At 39.9% G+C, this 23,804-nt stretch overlaps 1 protein-coding gene across 3 annotated transcripts in view; it reads left to right on the plus strand.

The window, feature by feature from the left end:
• The window catches only part of LOC121954216 (regulating synaptic membrane exocytosis protein 1-like), a 105,851-nt gene that overhangs the window by 14,231 nt on the left and 67,816 nt on the right, over nt 1-23,804 (plus strand). For all 3 annotated transcript variants that reach the window (XM_042501559.1, XM_042501560.1, XM_042501561.1), the window contains exon 3: nt 17,859-18,069. In XM_042501559.1, the coding sequence (XP_042357493.1) occupies nt 17,859-18,069 (211 nt within the window). The remainder of the gene's footprint in view (nt 1-17,858; nt 18,070-23,804) is intronic.

A 23,804-nucleotide genomic window follows, 5' to 3' on the forward strand; every position in this document is an offset into this window, starting at 1 on the left:
GCTGTCTGTTTTAATATTTACGTGATTATCAGATAATAGTATATCTATCTCTCTTTACATACACACACACACACGCAGCACACACATATACAACTCATCAGGGAATCATATCATAATCTCGACCGGAGAAATCAAATTAACAGAACTGGAATGTGTTGTGCCCATAAAAAGGTAATAAAAGGTGGTGCCTTGTAATATTGCCCCTGTTTTATTACACAGCTAAACTTCAAGCTCCATGCTGCTCACTGATAACCGGTAGTTTTAATACAGACCGTAGACTGTATATATGGTCTCTGATACAGACACGGTATGACGTCCATATTACAGCTTTACAGCCAACAGCGCATGGATGTGTTGTAAGATGGTAAAAATGATGAATTGTGATTAAAAAATGATGAATTACAGCAAAAATATCCATTACTACGGCCGGTACGAAGCCTGTGCTGTGTCAGCCTGTGCTGCGCTCTCGTGGTAGAGTCCCGCAGGTCCGATGCGTGTTCATTTTATGTCTGGAGAAAGACCGAATTCCAAATCTTGATTTGGAAAATAGCGCATTTTACGTCTTTAGAACTTAATGTTTTTAATAATGGCTATAAAAAAATGTATTCTGAAAAGTCAACACAAAATATCCAGTGATTTAAGGAGGTCTCTTTCCAAATGTTAACAAATGGGGAAAAGTCTTTCTGGGCCAGTGTGCATCACATGACGCTGTAGTTACACTTTCGGCCACTATGTAAATTTTGCTTCAGAGGGTGGCGCACTTCCTGGGGGCTTGCTTTGGAACTATTGGGGGCTCCATGACCTAAGTGACTTCCGAATCCCACAATTACAACAGGTGTCTATGAGAGTGTCATAGCTCTCTGTATTTTATTGAAGGCACTGGATATCAGCTGCTAAATTAATCTTCAAATGATGTGATAATTGATAAATTGGTTCGAGTCTTTTTTTTCAGGAAAAGAAATAAATGAAAAATAAATGTGAATTTTTCTCTGGTTTCTTTACTATACTATATGAAATTAAACTGAATATCTTTGGGCGGTGGACAAGGCAAGATATTGTAGGACATCATGTTGGGATTTCTGAAACAGTGACTGATACTTTTCAATATTTCATGACATTTTAAAGACCAAACAACTAGTCCTTTAATTGTGAAAATAATCAATGATGAATCAACAATACAAATAATTTTTAGTTGCTTCCATAATAATAGATGTTATTTATATATTGTCATCAGAAAATATAACTTGTGAGATGAAATGGGTTATTTAATTTTTTTATGAGTCTGCCTTTTGCACCTTGACAACAGACTGGTCAGACGTGATCGCATTTCGTCAAAGTGCTGTTACTCTCTACATGCGCAGGTTGTCCTGGTCTTCGCTCCAGCCACCCATGTCTGCGTCTGTGCAGGCGACATGAACGTACTGCAGTGAGAAGGTGTTTACAACTCACATCACTGAATGTGATTGGCCAGGTGTCCCCTGATAGCAGGGTGCCATGGCGATGGCCCAGCAGCCCCGTAGTAACCCCACTGACCCCTGGGATTGGCGAGGAGTCACTTCCTCACTTCCTTCAGGGATTGGCTGTTATCCTGGTCTTCCCATGAGTCTCTGCTCCAGCGGGGACCGAGGAGGGACGTGACACACTCTCACTTACATTTCTGGATGCATCAGAGAGTTCCTTCTTGTATAGGATGCGTTTCTTTTTTTTTTCTTTTGCTTCTAACTGGATCTTTTGAGTAGTCAGTGGGAATGTTATGACTTGATGTTATGAACCAAATGTTTTATGGTCACTGAGGGTTGATGAAAACATCCCTATTATGGTACCTTTGGAGAGTTTTACTTTCCATAACAAACGCTGCCAGACTATGTCACATACACCTATAACCTGTCTTAAAGGGAAATACTTAAACAACACATTCTTACTCCGAAGTCTTCATATGGTGACAGTTGGTCAGTAACCTTCCATGTCAACTTATAACGTTGTAGTTATCCTTACTGCGTCAACCTGTGTTTTTTTTGGGATGCCGCTACGGTATGTCAACAAATGCACATAGTAGGGTGATGTCATGGTGGGATGACGCAGCCCGTTATCGTGATGGCAACAAATACACGTGGTGGGATGACGCGTCATGGTCCCTATGTTCACACAACAGCGCACACTGTCACGATGATTAGGATTAGGCACCAAAATCATGGATGGTTCGTTTTAGACAAAAAAGGCACATGGTAGGGTGAAAAAAAAATAGACACACACACACGGGATGCAAACTCCCACATGAAAGTTGGTTCTTTGTGGGACACATCCACCTCCCCACCCTCCTGCCCTTAAAGTGCATTCGTGACAAATTTAATAAAATTTTTACACAATATAAAATAATACAAATTTCATACAAATTTTAAAGTGCAGGGTGGCATCCCCTCGCATCCCCCTCGGACCCAGCTTAATGCGTGGGTTCATGGCCATGTGTGAATATGCACTACGTGTGATTGTTTTGTGTTGAGCTGTATTTTGGTGCGTGTGTGTGTGTGTGTGTATGTGTGTGTACATGCTGTGTCTATGTGGGTATACATGCTGTGTATATGTGTATTTGTGCTGCCTGGCTGTGTATGGCGTTGCCAGGCCATATGGAGCGCTGTCTGGGGAGCACACTACCCACTTAGCTCTGCTGTTGGCTCTGGTGCTCTCTCCATCTGTCCCTCCTCTCTCTCTCTCTCTCTCTCTCTCTCTCTCTCTCTCCCTCTCTCTCTTTTTCTCTTTCTGTCATCCCGACTTCCATCTCACATTCTCTCTCTTTCTCTTCTTCTGTTTTATCTCTTTAGCTTTTGTTCTATCTCTTATTTTTTTTATTTCTTGGAGCTTTGTTTCTTTCTCTTCCCCAGTCTTCTACACTCCGTGCTTTATCTCATCTTAGTCCAAAAATAGCCCTCTTTAGGTATTTGTCCAATTACAAGTGTGTGTGTGTGATCTCAAGCACTCTTCTCACACTTTTTTTCTATTCGGGTGTAAATGCTAGCATCCCGCAGCTACTGTACTCCTGAACATCCACTCAGCTTACAATAGCGATAGGATTCAGAGCTTGACCAACACCACATAGCTGGTGAACGCCCTTTGATGGGCCCCAGATCACTGGGTTGGGATCCCAGAGCCAATAATCGATGAAATGACTGGTGGGGGGTCTGTTGATGTGGGCTCATTGACAACAACTGGTAACACAGTACATGTTTCGACCCCAGCCCTCCTACAACCCAACTGACATGCTGGGTGTCCACAGGTCCTTGAAAAATCCTGGAAAGTCTTTATTCGTATGAAGCTCATTATATTTCGGGCATCATTAATTATATTTTAAGCAGTGTTTATAGGGATTTATAAGGTATCATGCATGCAGTTGCACATGGTGTGCTCATTACCATTTACCTGAAGTGCATTGGGATCAATTATAAGGGGATTAGAGGCACTGAGCTCGAGGTAGCTGGTGATGGTGAGCCTCGTACTGTAGGGCAAACATAAATACAACTCTAGGAGAAGTAACGTGTACATTGAGTAGGTCTGCGATGGACTACAAATACTGCGAAATGAATCACAGAAATGTCTATACACAGTCTCCATTATGATGTAATGTTTGTCCACAGACATGGATATTTAAGTTTATGATATTCATGTTTGTTTCGGCAAGATTATCTTCCCATAAGAACACAACTTTTAGGATTTTTTAAGCCTAAATGTAATCACCATAAGTACAAAGCTAATGCTAGGCTAACATGGACTACATGTGCTGCTGCCGCTACGAGGCTGTAAAGCCGTGTTCGGGTGACGATGTTCTGCTGTCTCTTTTAGCTACTTGTTAGCAACAGCCTTTTTTAAGAAAGTTTGTGAGTGGTTTGATGTACCTTATGTCGTAGCACAACACCTGAACATCTCTTAACCTTGTGTTAACTACGGACCTTATTTAAGGCATTAAAGCAAACAGGGAACCAGAGACGCTGAAATACTAATTAATTTCTGGGTTTTAGGACTCATTTATGAGATACTCTATTAGTATCTCATAAAGCAGCGCCAGAAGTTCAACCCATAGACTGTATATAAAGATGGACGACATGATAGTTTCCCCCTATTGTCAATCTGGATTGCCCCCTGGTGTCTGGCTACAGTATAGGTCATAAAGCTTGCCCCTCCATGCTAGTGAATGGACATAGGCCAAACTAAAACCTCAAAGTACACGACAAATACATTTTTTCACAGTTAGTTTCTGTCACTGAAGGTAGATCTCATCATCCTGATGTTTGCTCAAGAGGTTGTTTTTATATGTTCAGTTTTAATGAGTTACTAAATGATACAAAAAGTGGATTTTCTGCCATGATTGACAGCTGTGACAGCCAGTCCATACGCTTTCATTCAAAGGAGCTGCTCGCAATTGGTTGGACAGGTGTTTTGTGGTGTGTCTGAAAGGATGACAGAATTTTATCTCTGTTGTTATTGACTGTTTAACAGTGGGTGTCTATTATACAGTATGCTCCATTCATCTGTGTCTGGATGTATTGCTAAAATTAACATCAGACCTGAAATACTCTTTGCAAAGCTGCATTCTCAGTCCTATACCTGAGATTTTGTGGCTAGTCTTGACTGAAACTAGAAACAAAAGTAATTTCTGTCAACTAATCTTTGAAGAATATTTATGTTGACTAAAACAGGACTGAAAGTTTTCTCTGACTAAAATAAGACTAAAATGTCCAGAGTTTTAGTTAAATTTAGTTGTCAGGTCTACACAATATAATTTCAGACTGACTTTGGTTAATCCTGGGTCATTTGTAATAGGGCTGTGCAATATGGTGAAAGATATCGTCTGACAATAGAAAATTCTGTTGTTTCATATTATGCTGTATGGTTTATCTCGCTTATGTTGCCTGATAGTGCTTTGCTTCCGTGCGTGTGGCTGAGGGGCGTCTACACAATGCAGGGCACCAAATCAATCAAACATTATGGACCTGGAAAGAGGGGATTTAGCACAAGACACGCCGACCGGCCTGTTCAAAACGAGGAGGAGCTCATACCCAAAAGAGGGGCTTCTTTTGTCATTTGGACGTGGTTTGGGTGTGAAAAGTCAGAGACATTATAAACAGTATTTTATTAAACTTTACTGTAACAGTAATTCATGTAACTTTATTTTATTGCAGTAGCATATTTATTTATAAGTGCTGTTCATTATATATATATATATATATATATATATATAGGTATATATTGTGTATTGCAATATAGCCTAAAATATTGTGATATTATTTTAAAGCCAAATTCCAGCCCTAATTTGTAGTATTTGTGACAAAGAAGTTACCCTTTTTACCTGCCATACATTGTTTCTTCATTATACAGTACAGTTGGCTTTTTTAGCCAACCACACCTTACAAACTGAGCTAATTTCGATATGAAAATGCTTCTTTGGTCTCAAACTGTTGGAGAAGCCTTTTAAAGGGTTGTCAGACAGAGCAGTGATGATATGGGGTCGGAGAATTACGATGAATTATCTTTAGAGTCACTTTTATTGAGCACCATTTCAGAGGAATATCGGAGGCACAAGAGAGAGTTGGAAAGACAAAAGGAATGAGAAGCGCAAAGAAAGAAGAATACGGAGTGAAGTGTATCCAGAGAAAGAGGAGGCAGGCGGAGGTGAGAAGAGTGGTGGAGAAAATGAGGAGGAAGGAGAAACTTACAGGAGAGAGTTTGTTTGGTGAGCTACAGTTTGAAGCATCACACACACTCATACTGCATTAAATCACAACTGTCAGTTTTGGCATGAATCATCACTTTTCTTCTCTGCTGGGATTCCCGGAAACTCTAATCTGTTCTTCTTTTAGTTTATTTTATAACCTTCAATCCCAATGCTTTAAAAAAGACTACATTGCTGGAGACAAATTAAAGCAATCGCTGATGGCAGACATGATTAATACTTGTCTCACTTCTCCGAGAAGTTGTGAATACTATGAGAAAGCAGAAGGGAGGGAGAGAGAGCGTGATATAAGAAAAGAATGGGAGGAGAGACGGAGGGATGGAGGGAGTGGGGGAGGTGAGAGTACATCCGAGCAGCTCAGCATGGTGATTTCTGTGACGGAAGTGAGGGAGGGGAAGGGATGGAGGAGGAACAACAGAGCTTGGCACACACAGAGAAAACTAGAGGGCGAGAAATTCTCCATGTCCCTGCTGCCATATGGTGAGCAGCCAGGCCGCAGCGCAGCACATACATGCACCAATGGAGAAGTACCCAGCGAAAAAGGCTAATCACATCATATTTTTCATAAATAGATATAGCTCTCTATTTAACCAAAAGAAACATTTGACGAAGAATACTTCATTTTTGATTTTTAATTTTCCAAGTATTCTTTAATTTAACACTTGCATGAAAAACCTGCATTGTATACTCAAGATGCAAGATGCAAGATATTTTACAAAAATGCAAACACAACATTTTGATATCCTATGAAATAGTAGCCCACTAATGATTTTATGCCCTTAAGGTTAAGTTATAAAGTTAATGTGAAGTTCCAGAGGTTAGGTTTTGGCAAGTACAGTTACTGTGGTTAGGTTCTAATGCCTGGAACACATGGTCTGCGGGCGCAGCGAGTCAGCAACGCAGAACCTTTTGTTGTTTTTATTTTGGTGCTGTAAAACAAGTTGACAGCGCTCCACAGCTGCCTGTCGGCAGTGGTTAATAGAGAAAGAGTGGCTCACTGATTTTTTTTCTGCGTGCCGCACGTGGCTGTCAGCAAAAATACAGTGAAAATGGAGTTTTGATAATAACATCTCCTGCATAATCACCTTTTACATCAGTTTAAATGTCTTTCTCTGTCACAGAGATGAGAAAAAACATATATATCTGTTTTACTCAAACATTCCTGCTTCTGTTTCAAAATAAAAGCCCTCTGACAAGGTTTCTGTCGACAGACTCCCATCAGTTGTTGATACAAGGCAGTTTATTGTGAAATATTTGCAGGAACGTGTTGCTGACGATGCAGGAGCTGCACGAATTCATAAATGAGTGACATATGTGGTTTTAATTGTGGCAATACAGTACTCATAACTGCAGGCAGCCCTGCAGAAGCATCACAGCAACAACACTGTCTGTGCAAAAAACGTGGGCGTGAAAAATGCTGTTTGGTGAGATTGCTGTCATGCACTGCTTACGCATGCAGTGTGTTCCAGGCCTAAAGGAGGAAACATGGTTGAGTCTCTTTAAGCAAGTGAATATCTCTGTGTAGGTTTAGGAAAAGAAACATGGTGACAATGTACCTTAAAATGACTGAAAGTTCACAGGGCTTTGAACACTGGTGTCCTGGGGAAAGTCCTTTGTTTAGTGAGTCAAATCCAGCAGAATGAACGGTTAAGTTTAATGCACCTGGCGCTCTGCTGCTCCTTTCCTACAGTGTGGTGCCATATTTGACTAAACAGTATATTTATTCCAATAGCACTTTTAATTCATGCTCCAGCTCCAAAAAAAAAAAAAAAAATTGTGGTGGACGATGTTTTAATCCAAACAAACATGAATGAATGTGTGTGATTTTGGACTATACAACGTATTTCAATGTACTTATAGCACATGACTACTATATAAAAAGACTATTGTCTTGAAGAATTAAACCTGTCATTGAGAAGCTGAACACAATGATCTAATTTTGAAATAAATCTCAAAGGTATATCAACAGTTTCATAGCCTACTTACTTACTGTATATATAATATGCAGACATTCATTTTTTTGAGGAATTTTATTCTTCAATTACAAAATACAGTTTTCAGCATATATACAGAACACTGTATATTCACCGGGAAACCTGACCAGCTTGTCTGTTAAGAAACAATCACAGGGTCTTAAAAATGATTTTTTCAAAGCACAAGTCTCTATGAAATATTGACCATCTGCTTGTTTCTTATTATAAATACCAAAAAGTCATTTTGACTTCATCCGGTAAAAGACTAAAGGCGTCCTGATTGACTCTGTGCATGGTGTGCATTTTTTATGAAAATGAGTGTTACAGCATTGTGATGTTAATAACATTTTTTCTCACCTCTGATTTTATATGAGTCCCATGTCAGTGTGATGCAACCTAACACAATCTATATGGCCAGTTTCATAATCCCCAGATTTCTATCAGCCTGTAAAGGTGATAAACTCCTCTCTGCAAATAATAAGTGGTTAAAGTGAGTGTAGGTGGATCTCCTTTGCATGCAAACAAATTCCTTTTCTGCATGCACACACATGCAAACACACACACACACACACACACACACACACACACACACACACACACACACGCGCACACACACCCACACACACACACACACACACACATGCACACACTGAAACCGGAAACCCATTTCTAATTCTGGCATGCATTTTACCTTCCATTCAATTTCACAAATAGCATGAGAGGGAGGAAACTTTTTAATACTCGTCTATTATTGGACACAGAATGAGTTCCAATCAATCTTGTAGATGACTCCTCTACAGTAAGCGTGTGTGTGTGTGTGTGTGTGTGTGTGTGTGTGTGTAAGGACTAGATTAAAGACAGGAGTGAACGTTGTGAGGAGTTAGAGAGGATGCTGAGAGAGAGAGACAGGTCTGAGAAAGAGTTGGAGAGAATGAAACTTTTGAAGGTCTTTACTTGAAAATTGCACAACAGGACTGAGTAACAAGGGACCAAAGTTACTTTAAAAATAAGTGTAGGAGAGCAAATGAGAACGAGACAGAGTGCTTAATTTCTAAATGGCTGCGAGGTGATTTTCTCTGACACTGACTCATTGTTATTTGATTCATGTCTGCCTGCTTTTTGAATATCGATCCAGGAACTGGAGGAGTGACTCATACTCGGCCACAGAGGCCTGAGTCACTACAGGAAAAGAGTCGAAGCTGGCTCCCAATCCCAACCCGATGCCACCCTGCTTTATGAAAGCCCAGGACCGGGGAAAGCCGAGCCAACGTTTGGCTTAAACAGTAATGACGCTCAAGGACTGAAGGACTCAGCTATTTTATCTGCCTTATTTTTGGACACATCTACCGTATGTCAAGCAGGGGGGTGGTAAACTTTTTGGAGTTGTTTAGCTGAAACTTTAAGCTTTGATTGAGGATTCAGGCTCTGGGAGAGAGCGGCCAAAAACCATTTTGGACAGCACTTGCTGAAATTGAAAGGAAGCTTTGCCTGCAGAAATGACTATGAGGTCGTTAGAGGCGAGGCGAGACACAATGCTGATTTTTGGTTCAAGTTTTAAAAATATCTTAATTAAAACTGAATATTTGCTGAGTATTGGTTAGTTGAAAGCGTGTAGAGACGAGCATCCCCGCTAATTCAGATGCTGCTTCGTTAAATTTGTTTGAAGGATAAGGCTGGTGTATTTTTTTTTTTAAAGCAAACATTACTCTTAGAATTTACCCTTTGAAACTGGGATCAGCATCACTTTTCTTGCTGCGTTCAGAGGCCTTCAAAAGTATTTTAATCTTGGTTAAACATTGTCACCATTTTAAAAAAAGTAAGGATAACACCAGCCTTATCCTTCAACAAACTATATACGTGTGTGTGTGTGTGTGCGTGTTTTCAGAATGCGTTTGTATACAAGTCTCTAAGGGAACATGGATGAGGGGGTTGTGGGAGGCTCGCAGATTGATTAAAGGGCTAACTTTAGTTCCCTACAGCACCCCCACACACACATTGTGTTGAGGAGACCTGGAAAAAGGTCAGTGACCCATATAAAGCCTTTTCAAAGCCTACATCAACCTGTAATTATCAGTGAAATAGAAAGAAGAATTTATATACCACCCTCTCCTTTATAGTGACATTGTCATGTAAGATTAAATATGAAATTAGTGAACACGTAGACTGTAGTTTGAGCTGCACAGCACATACAAAATTCAGAGTAAAAAAATTGAGGGGGTAATTGGTCAAAGAGGATATCCCTGTAGGAAAGAGGGTTTGGTGAGTGTGTTTGTGTCCTCTCCGTTTGTCCTTGCCAGGTAAAGGTCCGTGTGCTGTCCTGCTTTGAGTTACGGTGCTTTGTAGCATCTGTCACTGTGCCATATAGTTAATCCAAAAGCTCCTCCCTGCCTCTCCACCCCCTCTACACTAAACTTCATCCTTTCTTACCCCTTTTTATCTTTGCTCCTACTGCCCTCAAACCTTATTAGTATTGTCTGTGTGTCATAGAGCTCCACTCCAGAGTCCAAAAACTATTAAAAAAAACATCAATGAGCCACACTAGTTTACTTGTTTCATATTGCCTTGAAAACACACCTGCATTGTAGTTTATTTTCACTTACTGCTTTTGCCGGAAATACTAGAACACCAAATGTGTATTAATCCGCAGTGGAAAATAGTCCCCAACAGATTTCCTGCCATTTCAGCAGCTAAAAACTACAGTGCCCGGCTGTTTTAGGAAATTACTGAGCCTTTTTTTGAAAATAAAAGTGTACACATGTGACCCATTTTTAAAGATTTATGTCTCCAGTAGGAACCAATTGGTTTGAAGGTCAGTGCCATAAAGATGATTGATATTGATCTTGTTGTGAAAGTTGTCAAGTACCTCAAAAGACAGACACCACAGTGAAATTAACAAAATGTAAAACTGACAATTTGTAGAGCCACTTGATATGCCTAAAAAAAAGAAGTTATATGATGCACGCAACATATGTAAATATCAAAAGTGATATGTGACGAGTTGGGAGAGAGAATATGTTGTGCTCTTGGATTTGATTTGCACTTCAAAAAACACAAATAATTAAACTGTTTAAAAATATATATTTTTCCTTTGAAAAGTTTGATTATTCCATAAAATCCTAATAACAGGTTGATTAACTCTGGAAATGATTCCACTTTCTTTTTTGTTTTTACCAGGCTAAATGAGGGATCCTTTTTTTGCAGTGTGTTTCTTGTGTATGTAATCCAATTTAATTTCAATTCTCATGGACAAAGCTGAGGATTCTCTCTGTATGTGGAGTCAGAGAGCAGAGCTTGTTAGTGCTGCACAGCTTAGTTATGAGACACTTTATGTTAATGTTGTTTCCTTCTGTGAATCATGAGCCATTTGTTTATAATATATGCACCCACACACACACATACACACACATACACACAAAAACACACATGTAGGTCTATTTTTATGTTGAAGAGTAAAGAGATTGAGTGTTTTGATGGAAAAGTGGAGTGTGTTTTGAGTTATGTTTGTGTTTGCATAGGAAAGTGGAGCTTTTAGGCTCACTTTGCTTTAACCTTGTGTCTTACTACATTTGAATATGGATATTTCCCTGTGTTTTCTTAATGAGCCTGCTCTCAGTTTCTCCGTCACACTGTACATTTCTCTCTGATCTCTCTCCGTCCCCTCCCTTCGTGCTGTCCTCCTCCCTGTCTGCTTCTCATAATGATCTGCCAGCCCCCTCCATACATTTCCCGACACTATTATTTGATGTGATAAAGATTTTTTTTTCCTCACCTGCAAGAGAGATTTGATGGCTTGTTGTGGTTGACTGATTTGCGGAGACATACTTGATGCATTTCCTGCTCCTGTTCTCATTGTTTGCTTCTACAGTTTGTCCTACTTTGCCACATTGATTGCAAAACACACACAAAAAACCACACAAACACACACACACAAACACAAACACAAGGGTATCGCACCACATCTGTGTTAGATTGTCGGTGGTTTGTCACTGAGAAGAACAAAAACACCAGGCTCCTGAGTTTAGTATGTTGAAAGATATGATGCGTTCATGTGATGTTGGAGGGTCAGCGTTTCCGAGTTGAGGTTGTAAAGTAGGAACAACATGAAGCTACAAAGAAGATGGGTTGCTGTATCATAATGCTAAGTTGATAGCTGTTTCCAGTCTATATATATATGTATGTATACACTAGAGCAGGCATGTCAAACTGGTCCACAGGGGGGCCGGTGTGGCTGCAGGTTTTTGTGCCAACCAACCAAGAGCACACAGTTTGACCAATCAACTGTCTGAAGACGGAGATCAGTTGATTAAATGAGTCAAGTCTGGTGTGCTGCTACTTGGTTGGAAACAAAACCTGCAGCCACACCGGCCCCCCTGTGGACCGGTTTGACATGCCTGCACTAGAGGGTGTAAATCACTGGTTTCATCACAATATGATATCACATCGATACTTTGGACAATGATATGATATTTCGATATCACAAAGTCTACCACGATACGATTTCAATTTGATTCGATGTCGCATGATGTTGTTGACTTCCTGACCCTTCTCCCTGAGCACATGGCAAAGGCAAACCCTCCCGAGGGTAAACGTCATAGAATAATGATGTCAGAATAATATATACATACATATATATACTTAATCGTTAAAGTGGGAGTTAGTTTTTTTGTGTGTGGGCTCATTTGTGCAAGCGGCAGCGAGTGGACTCTAGTGGTTGATGGTGGGCAAATAGCCATCCTCATCAGTAACAATGTGAAAAGTATAAAAACACTGTCTGATTGAAGTACCATGGCTCATATTAAACCAGATATATTATCCTTTTCTTGTGTATTAGGCAAGCATGTTTTCAAGACATGCTTTTGCCCAGTGTTTGACAGAATGGGACCTCCTTTGCTTGCTAGCTGCTAGCAAACACACATGAATGAGGAGATATAGCCTAGCACAACTATGCATTAACGCTAATGTTACATAAAGTTAGCATACATAAAGCTTTGACATTTGATAACCAACATTAGTGTAGTAGTTAATATTTGGTAACTAATATTATTGTTGTGGTTAGCTAACTATATTGACTGTGTTGCACTGCGGTAGACCAGAATGATGTCCAGTAGGACACACACACACACACACACACACACACACACACACTTAAACCACCACTAATAACACCTAATATTAGTATCAAGGTGGCCAGGCTAGCGCTAACTGTAATGCACTGTGTGGGAGAACGGAGAGATTGAATGATGACCAGTAGGAGATGCTCTTCCCACCACAACCCCCTCATCGAAATTTCACAATGACTTCGGAGGACCGTTCATGTGCTCGTAACTCAAAAACGTGATATTTACGAGGAGCAGATGAAGGCAGCACAAGTTACAGCCTCAGTTGCCTTTTAATGTGATCCACGTTTTCATGTTGTTAACGCCTTATTTTGGCCCTACCATCTGAACGTCTTAAGAAATTGAGACTCATCAGACCAGGCAACGTTTTTCCAACCTTTTGCTATCCAGTTTTGGTGAGCGTGTGTGAGCTGTAGCCTCAGTTTCCTGTTCTTAGCTGACAGCTGGGGCACCCGCTGTGGTCTTCAAGTTTCAGTGTGTTGTGCATTCAGAGATGCTTGTCTGCAAACCCCAGTTATACGAATGGTTATTTTGGACCATTCTCTGTGAACCCTAGAGATGACTGTGTGCGAAAATCCCAGTTGATCAGAAGTTGATGAAATTCTCTGACCAGCCCATATGGCACTGACAACCATTCTTCCCCATTCTGATGCTCAGTTTAAATTCTGCAGATTGTCTTGACCATATATATATATATATATATAGAGAGAGAGAGAGATATGCATTAACTAGCAGTTGAACAGGTGTACCTAATGAAGTTGACAAAGAGTGTATGTTTCCTTCTTCTTAAGGAGCTTGTTCATAGTAAACATCAGTGTTTTTCTATTTTTACAAGGATTTACAAATAGATATGATAGACCTCAAAAATGTTGGAATTGTGACTTTAGGTAACAGAATTAGAAAAATAGAAGACAAAAAAAAAAAAAAAAACAGCAGAAAAGTCAATGTAACTGAGTGAGAACTTATGAGCACAGAGTTTTGGAAATAATATCGTACAAACTCGGTGAACCCAATCAGACAATGACAACAAGGACAGAGGGAAATGAGATGGAGCGAGGATGAGGGAACACAGCGAGCTCCTCTATGCATTAAATATTGAGTTTGCCAACCATAGATTTATTAAACCTAATACCAATAGAAGCTATTTTGGATTAAGGCCACGTGTCATCAATAAAAAATGCCTGTGAAATAACAAATACCAATGATCATAATCAAAAAATATTTAATCTAATCAAGAATTACCAGGTTTAGTTCAATTTAACCCTTAAATTCTTGAGCAAATTTGCTTGATTTCTTTTAAAAGCACGAGAGGAAAAAGAAAAGAAAAGAAAAAACAAACAGATCAAACACAAAATAATTAATCAATGTAAAGATAAAGTAGTTAAATATTTTTTATTATTTAGTTTTCTGGACATTTTTAGGATTTTTCCTTTTACTATCTTCTAATTATTATATCTCTTCCTCTCACCCTTTTTAGAAATAGATTTTCAGCCTTTTTTCCCCTTATTCCTTGCAGTTTACAAGCTACAAGGCAGATTTATAAGTAATCTTTTAATTATAGTTTACAAAATTAAATAAAAAATTATGGGACATTTCTTTCCCATTTTTTTCAAATAAATCAAACCAATTTGCTCAAGTTTCAAAGGTTTAAATGCTAGTGAAAGGCGTCTGAATGCACCACAAGAAAACTGATGTCGATCCAGGTGCTTAAGGGTTTAAGGCTTCCTATAAACTACCTATGTAGAAATGATCAATAAACATATAATCAATTCCACTGGATAAGTTTACCAGCCCATTCTGAACCGGGTTGTCAGCAGAGCCGAGGGCTGGGACAGACACAGTTAGAGCCGCGGAACAGGAAGTAAATCCTGTGGTGCTGCAGCAGCAGGTGACCTCACTGTGACCTTTGGCTATTGCTCCCAGGAAGTGTGCGCGTGCGTGTATGTGTCTGTTTGTGTGTGTGTGTGTGTGTGTGTGTATATGTGTGTGCACTTATCAGGTTTGCATGAGTGTGTGTTAGTTTGTGTGCACATGTGTGGATGTTGTTTTAGTGGAGAGATTACAAGAGGAGAGATGAGGTGGTGAGCGGTGTGTGTGTGTGTGTGTGTGTGTGTATGTGAGAGAGTGAGTGTGTGCGGGCAGTGGGTAGTGTTTCACCCGCTGGGTCCTGGGAGTCTCTGAGGGGTTTTCTTCGGGGTGTATTTAGAGGAACAGTTTGTCCTGTTACACACAAAGGAGCGATGTTGATTTGTCTGTCAAACAACTGCAAGTTGGACTTCCTTTTCTCTGGCCTGTGCTGCTGCTGGGATTTGTAGTTTTTACTGTCTGGGCTGATGGGGGAGGAAGCTGCAACGCTGACTCCCGCTCTGTAAGTACTGAGCTACACCCGCTGATCTGAGATGCTTTAGATGTCACATCAGGTTAAATGCTCTGTACAGTTCTGAGCAGATTGAATGGCTGAGCGGGGACTGAATGTGAGGATGTCAGAGCTCATTTTGAAACTTGGAGTCCAGCACAGCTCAGCTAACTCATCCTAACATTGTGAAACACGTCTATTATTCTTAACAATTAAATGTTAAGTGGTTTCTTTAATGTCAGTATTTGACGTATGGACATCACCAATATTTCTCTGTGCTTATGATTGCTTATGCTTTCATACTCATGATGAATTGCCAAATGAATATTGGGAGCTATATTGTGTTAAAAGTGAAACTCACATGAAAAATCCCATCACTTTTGTCATCCTTACATTTTTTTCCTGCTGAGATGTTGTACATGTGGGGGAAGAGGAAAACAAGTTAACCCTTTGAAACCTGGATCATTTGTCTTGTGGAGCATTCAGACACCTTTAAGTAGGAATTAGACCTTTGAACCTTGAGAGAATTGGTTTGATTTCTTTTGAAAACATGGGGAAAAAAAGGCAATGAGCAACTTGGCAAGAAATCTCCCACAAGTTGTAAGAAATGTGTAGATTTAGAAACTTATGTAAAAAGATTTTATTTCCTTGTTGTTGTTTTTGTTTTACTTCACTTTTTGATTTTATTTTCTTATTTATTTTTGTTAAATTTCAGGTAATATCCTTGTGCTTTTTTTATACACTAATTTGCTGTTTTTTGAGTAATTTCTTCTCAATTTGCTCATTGTCTTCTTCCCATGTTTTGAAGGAATTCAACCCAATTTTCTCAGGTTTCAAAGGGTTAAAGGAGCAGATTAATTTCATAACATAATGCAGAATTTAATCATGCTTCAGTTAAGCATTTGCAGTCTCTTGTTTATACCTACCCCTACGTTTTACTATTCCCCTCCTCTCTCTCCTTTGTCTGCCTTCTTTCTTCTCTTCTATTTTTTTCCTGTCCTCTCTTTCTCTCTCCTCTGCTCTCCTCTCGCCTCCTTTTCCTTTCTCCTCCTCTATACTCACCCCTATTGTTTCTCCTCTTCTTTTCTCCTTTACTCTCCTTTCCCCTCATCTTTCTATCCTTCTACTCTTCCCCTTCACCTCCACTCTCCACCCTTCTGCTCTTTTATAATTTCTTCTCCTTTTGTCCTCTTTCTACTTTTTCTCTCCTTTTCTTCCCTCTGCACTTCCTTTACCTCCTCTTTCCTGCCCTCTCCTATCTTATTTATTCTCCTCCTCTTCTCTTCTCCCTTACTTGTTCATTTTCACCTCCTTGTTTTTATTTACCCCCTTCTACTGCTTCCCTCTCCACTCTTATGCCCTCTTCTCATCCCCTTTTGTCTCATTTCTTCTCCCTTTCCCCCTAACTTGTACACTTCATCTCCTCTCCTTCTTTTCCTCCTTTTTAAAAAAATGTATTTTATGCATTTCTTTTTGGTTTTCTCACCTGCTAGTGCTCCTCCTGCTCAAAGGGAAGTTGGGATAACTGGACTGACTACATGAAATCAAAGTGTATACACAGTGCCTCCTCTCCTGTGATTCTCAGCCCATCACTTCTCCTCCTCTTTGGTCTGTTTCCCCTCTATTTGCTCCCTCCTCAATCTCCACGGTGTGAAATCCAATTAATCAACATACTGTAACGCCTTAGATAAAACCAATACTCTTCCCCTCCCTCTCCCGTATCGATTCTGAGAGTCCTCGTGTCTGCAAAGCAGCCTGAAACAATAGCAGACACAAAAAAAGTTGATTGCACCAAAACACACAAACAGTCCAGAGAGCGGCGTTATCGACTGGACTTAATGCAACGATTGTCTCCTTCGCTCTCTGGTTTCACTTCGCTTCTCCTCCCCTTTATTTATTTATTATTTATCCAATCAAAACTCTTTACCATTATTTTCTGGTTTTTATTGCATCTGATCACCCTTTTACTTATGTCATTTGTAGTCAATCATTATGGAATTACTACAGAAAGCTGAGTTTAATTGGATTAAAAGAGCACCACCAAGCTGTGATTTTTAATTTTTTACCATTCTGGATGTTTATTTCTTTAGATCTTTCTATTTTTAGTCACACTACTCTAACACTACACCACACTAACTTACTTTGGGGACTGGGCTGGATGACATGAGGTGGGTTTCCATTAACCCTCAAACTGTGCAAATTGAAATTGTGAATATAAGATGCGCCTAATGGAAACACATTGTTTTAGAGAAAAAAAAACGTAAAAATGTATGTTCGCATGAGGTGGTATTTCAGGATATTCAAAAAAGCCATATTTCACAAAACTGCAATGGAAACACTTTTTCAAAACTTTTCTAGGTCACATGATGCTATGGCTATGTGTTTGTCAGTAGGAACTGGCTCCCTCATGATGCAGCAGGAGCTACAAGAGCTGTTATTGCAACATCTAGAAGTTTTGAATCCACAGTTCCTCTGTGAAATCGAGAACTATCACTTCCCAGAAATAACTCCTGCGTCGCCGCTCCCATGTATAGGGGTCTTGCCTTTCTGTCATTGCTTGCAAAACACGCCTACATCGCCTTGGATTGGAAATAATTCTGTCTGTATTATGTGTTCAATGTTCAGTGAATTGATGTTGTTTTAAAGTTGCCAGAGCACTCATGTTTCCCTTTCCTGCTTTATATTTCCAGAGGTATCCAGCAGCAGTTGTCCAGCTACAGGGAGACGGTGATCCGGCAGGCCTCGGTGGCAGCGGGTTCGGCCGTTCACCGGGACGATGCGCCGACCTGCGGCATCTGCCACAAGACCAAGTTCGCAGACGGCTGTGGGAACCTGTGCTCGTACTGCCAGACCAAGTTCTGCGCCCGCTGTGGGGGGCGAGTGTCCCTGCGGTCCAACACGGTAAGAGAGACCTCTGTGTGTTAATGCAACTAGGCAATATTTTCTCACAGCCGAAAACCACAAATTATGATATCATTTTCACATCGGGATAAGTGATGGCCATATTAATAATACTAAAAATTTCCACTATACTCAGAAAATCTCTCATCTGTATTGTGCTGGAGATGTAATAACTGTGAAGGCCATAGCACATGATTCACATTATTCTCATACTCATCAAACCACTCAGTGAGCCGTCATGCCCTGTGGATGTGGACATTGTCATCATGGAAGAGACCGCTTCCATCAGGGAGCAACATGATCACTCACACTAACTTTGTATTGATTTGCAGCGACTCTCTCCAATAGGGAGAAAATATATGGAGCCCCAAACCTGCAAAAGGCAGTAAAAGCTTATCAATCGAGTCCAAAACGTAATGTATAACGCTGCCTGTTAGAGGAAGATATGCTCTGCAGAGATTGTTGATTATTGTTAATAAATGTAACATTAAAACTTGGCAAATCCTCCCCAGACTGCTTGCATGTACACTACTGCCTACTGTACTATTGTAAGAACGTTACATTTGCTTTAATGGGAAAGCAGATGCTTCAGCAAACTATCACAGCTACACACTACCTGTCCAACTGAAAACAGCCCAATACTCTGCATGACTCTTCAGCCCCATCCTATCCTTCAGTGCTCGCCGGCAAAAGTAAAAGTAAAAGCCAAGCCCAGGCACACTCTCTTTGGAACAAGCTTTTTTTCTGTTTGGCGTTTTGCCTTCCTATGATTTCTTTCTTTTTTTTTTTTGCTGTGTCTGCAACTGTTTTAGATTTCTCTTGCATGCTTGTGGTCACCTGGTTGCTACCTTTATATCAAGTCCCGACCTCACCTGCGCATTGTGCCCAGGAACCTCCGAACACAGCAAAATAAGACGAAAATGAGAAAATACAGGCAGTGGGCAGTGTTTAAATACACTCCCACACATTTCTACTGGGTCGTAAGTGACGGTTGAGAGGGATTAGTTTTGTATGAGAGAGTCTGTACATTGTTTCTTGAGAAAATACTATATAGCATACTTTTACATATTTCTAATGGAATGTCGAAAAAATATAAGGCTTTATAAATTTCATTTTTTTTTCCACCGAGCAGTTAATGAAATAAGCATAAATTTCAAATTTAGTTTAGTCTTCAATTTATGTTTTGCTAAAGCATTTTAATTTGAACGCCGTGGTTTTCCTTTTTTTTTTTTTCCAGCAGTACAGATTTGATTATTTCCTATTTCCTACAAGCCACATCATGCCAAAATTAAAAAAAACAAAAAACAAATACAAATAATGTTATATATAATTGTATTTATTTTTGATTATAAATATATTATAAAATTAGATTATGTGTAATATTGTTGTCATGATAAAAGCATGAGAAAAATCGAAAATGTAGCTTATGTAAAAAATATGGTCTTCAATCTAAGCATTTTAACTAAAGCATTTTAATTTTCAATTACATGCCCCCCCCTTTTTTTTTTGCAAGCAGCACAAATTTAATTATTCCCTATCTCCTGCAAGCCACATTTCCTATTTGTCGTAAGCTTATATTAGTTATAAAAATACAAATATTATAACAACTTATAGCTAATAATGTATAAAATAAAACAAAACAAAATAAAATAAAATAAAATAAAAATGTTCCAAGGCAGCACAAGTTCATGTCCATCATGGAACCCAAATCCTCACTTAATACATTTATTGCACGTGCAGCTGTGTCTAATCAGGCTATAGCAGGGCCCCAGGTGTTCAAACTCAGGTGGAGGTGATGAGCCATGGCACATATGTGTGTGTCTTTATGTGTGTATAAGCAAGTGTACGGTATGCTCTGGATGTGTGTTGATGTGTACTGTATATGGGGAGCTGTGTGTGTTACTGTGTATTTATGTGTGTGAATGTGATCTCTGTGTGCGTGTGTGTGTGTGTGTGTGTGTGTGTGTGATCCAGGCAGGAGCTAGTAAAGGTTAATTGGGCATTAGACTGAGCTGTGGACGGAGGGGGTGGTCTCCCACTCTGTTCCAGTGTCCCAGGGGTCCGGAGGTGCCCTATACATGCACAGCGGGGTGTAGGTGTGTATGTGTGTGTGTGTTTGTGTTGGCATTGTGAGGCGAGTCTTCCTCTGAAATAAGTGACATCCCCTATTCCACCCCTTCTCTTCCCCTGCGTCGCCAGTGTGGCATTTCATGGCCTCACACACAGGTACAAACACACACAAACTTACACACGCGCGTGCGCACGCACACACACACACACACGCTCAAAAGTACATCCTAATTAGTTAGTGGCTGTCATGGGGAGAGTTCAGTTGTGAGGTCCTGGGTTGTGTGTTGAGGTGGGTGGCAGCTGCATTTAGTTGGAGAAGGTCTTTGAAAGGTGGATTTCGCACACACACATGCACACACATACACACACATTTACACGCACATACAAGCAGAAACTTAAATCTTAAACTTAAATGTAGAAAACAGTAGTGTAGAGCAGCATTTCATGAAATAAACACATATTTTCTTTCATATTGTATGGCCTATGCTTTAGACCACTCTCGTGTCTAAACCATAGACTGTATGTAAAGATGTTAGTGGATGGGAACTAAAAAAAAATCAAAGTACACATCAAAAAAATTCTTCCAAAGATGGTTTCTGTCATTTTAGGTAGTTCTTATAACTCTGTTGTATGTTCCAATGTTCATTTTTCTGATAAGTTTGGTTATAATGAGTGTTTTGATGCCATAAAGAGGAGCAGTTAAGTTGTGACTGTGGGTTTCTCACACACTCATTTATTTGTGGCAGCCTGCCACAATTAAAACTTCTGCTGCCACAAACAGATTTTCTATTTATGGAGCTGGACTGTTCATTGGAGCGCTGTCTAAAGAAACCATTCAGTTAGTCATTGCGTCACACTCTTGGAGCGCAGAGCGCACTCTGGGCACAGGTGGAGCAGCAGAACTTTAGGGGCACTGGAAGTGAAACTTAACCATTCATTCCACCGGATCCAAAACTTTACATTCACTCGCTCTTCTCATCCAATGAATCGATCTGATCACTTCTGAACAGTTATTATTCTCCCCATGACTCAGGAACTGCTGCTGAGGAAAAAAAAAAGAACTTATAGAGAGCTCCGCCTGCGCTGCATTCATCAACCCACAAAACCCTCTGAATTTAGAGAGGGGACACAGAATGATCAAAGGGGACTTTTGCCAGGGTAGCATTTTTCCCCTGCTTTTAGCCATTGTGCTAAGCTAGCCTATTTACAATCCAGCTCTACTTGTCATTTTTATGCTTCTGTTATTGAATTTGTTCAACAAACGTGGATTCGTTAGCGTTACCAGTTTTGGTAGATATTTTTGTGAACTTTGAATAAAAACAGGTCAGCGGTTCCCTCTGGCTTCAAGTCTCTCTTTGCCAGGCTAATTGCCACCTGGCTCGAAATGCATACTTCAAACACAAACATGAGAGTGGTCTCAGTCTTCTCATTTAAGTGCATAAAGAAAAATCCCCAAATGCTGAACCAATCTTTGAAATAACCTCATTGTGTTTTTTTGCCAAGTAAACTCTTGCCGTTGAACAAATAATCTCTCAGTAGCAAAGGCGGAGGTGGTGGTGAAAAGATGAAAAGCTGTTATACCAGAGTGAGTGGATGGTCTTTAGTATAAAGTGTGTGATTTGTAGACTAGATACAGTGATTTGCATTCTTTCTCCGACCCTTCTCCCCTATTTAGTTGTTTGAGGACTTGTTGGAACACTTCAACTTAAATCTGATATTTACTGGTCGAGTATTCCTTTTTGTCCAGTAACTGCTGTTGAAAAGTAAAATATCAGTATCCCAGTATCTGCTCCTGGTACGGCTGTAGGATCATTGTCATGCTTTCAGATATCATCTTTGCTCACATTCTCTCTGTCTTTCTTTTCATTATACATGGATGGCTGACTGGGCTGCAGGAGGACAAAGTGGTGAGTGCTGTGTCTTTTTTTTTCCTTTTCTGGACCACATAACTCTGCCTGCAACCTTTAAGACAATCCGTCTTAATGGGTTCAGACAGTATGTATGTATGTGTGTATGTACCTTCAGCCTTTCTGTCTGTTCATGTGTCTTAAATTATCTCAAGTGCAAGTTGTATCAAGCAGCAGCAGTAGTAGTGAGAAGTGGTTGGAAATGTCACACAGCATATAATGTCATTTAATAAGATCCTATAATCACCACTATATACAGCGATCTCCCGGACCTTACTGCATCATCTTGCATATAGATTAAAACAATCTACTCATTCATTATTTGTTTATACCCGCTGACATTACTATAACATTACTGAGCATGCATTTGATGCAGGGAATCAACCTGGACTTGAGGGGTAGATCACACAGACAAACCAATACACTTCTGACAATTTTAGATTTTGCAAGTGAAAATTTTCTGTGTGGGAGGAAGTGGCTACAAGCCTTTGCAAACATGGGGAGAAAGTGTAAACTCAGAACTCAGTGTAGAACATAGTGTAGAAAAGCCCAGATTAGAAACATTTCAAGCGACTATTCACTCCAAAATAAAAAAAACACACATATTAAAAATATTAATATGTAATATTTTAATGTAAAAAATATTAAAACACATATTTTTCCTGTTACAGATTGTGTTTTTTTTTTTTTTTATTAATCTAGATTTCTGCCTTTTCCTCAATATAGTGGAACTAGATGGCAAAAAAAGCACCCAGTTTAAGACTTGATATCTGGTGTAACTTTTATTTTTTTCATTGATCACTCTATCTTTGACCGTTAGCATAGAATCTAAAAGGGTCACGTCAGTGATATTCTGATATTCTTTGAGTTTTTTTAATGCTGAATTGTGCCTCAAATCCAACAGAATATAGTTTAATGGAAATTAGTTTGTGCCACTCACAGCGTTTGAATTTTTCTTTAAATGTAGCCTGGTGAGGTTGGAAAAGTTATTTTACTGTGATAACTCTTAAACTCTCAGCAAGAAGGCAATTGAGCTAGTATCCTGAAATCTTAAACTAATGCGTGGTTCTTGGATCCATCAATCCCAGCAGTACATAGCATTAGCAGGCTGATGTGAAGATGGAGGACAGGGTGGACTGTTTCTTGGGGTTCATGACACATAAATGCGTGGTGTATTGGCTCTCTCCACTGCTGTGGACTTCCTCGGTTGTATGGCCTGGTTAAACAAGAGTTAAGCAGAAACATCCGATATGATACTGCTGGAGAAACGTTCCCTGCGGACATGCCTTTAACACCTTCCTCTGCTTGTGTAGTTGTGTCAGGTTTAGAACCTTACTTGGCCTTGGCTGCCTTCCCTCAGGGCAGCTGCCAAACCGGCACTTTGATGATACTTGGCTGGGCTTGAACGCCACGACTGTCCAAGAGTGCTTTGGTGTGCTGTACATAGCAGTCTCACTCCCTCTCTAAAGCTCGCTACAACAATCACTGGCTCGAAAGAGGAAAGTTTTGGCAGAACGGAGGCCTTATGTAGCACTGGCTGTATAGCTGGACATGGATTCATTTAATTACTTGGGGATTGATTAATCTTGCCTGGCACAGCGGTCTAAAAGTGCAAAGTTACTCTGCCCGCTTTTTCCACTCTACTCAAACTAAAGCCTCAAAGTTAAAGTGAAAATGTTGGCAAGGATTTTACTGGACCTGAATGATATGTAGCCCTTCAGTCTTGTGTAGTCCAGATCAGTATAACTCTTTAACAAA

Source organism: Plectropomus leopardus, chromosome 15 (assembly GCF_008729295.1).
Source record: "Plectropomus leopardus isolate mb chromosome 15, YSFRI_Pleo_2.0, whole genome shotgun sequence".
In the NCBI taxonomy this organism is placed as follows: Eukaryota; Metazoa; Chordata; class Actinopteri; order Perciformes; family Serranidae; genus Plectropomus; species Plectropomus leopardus.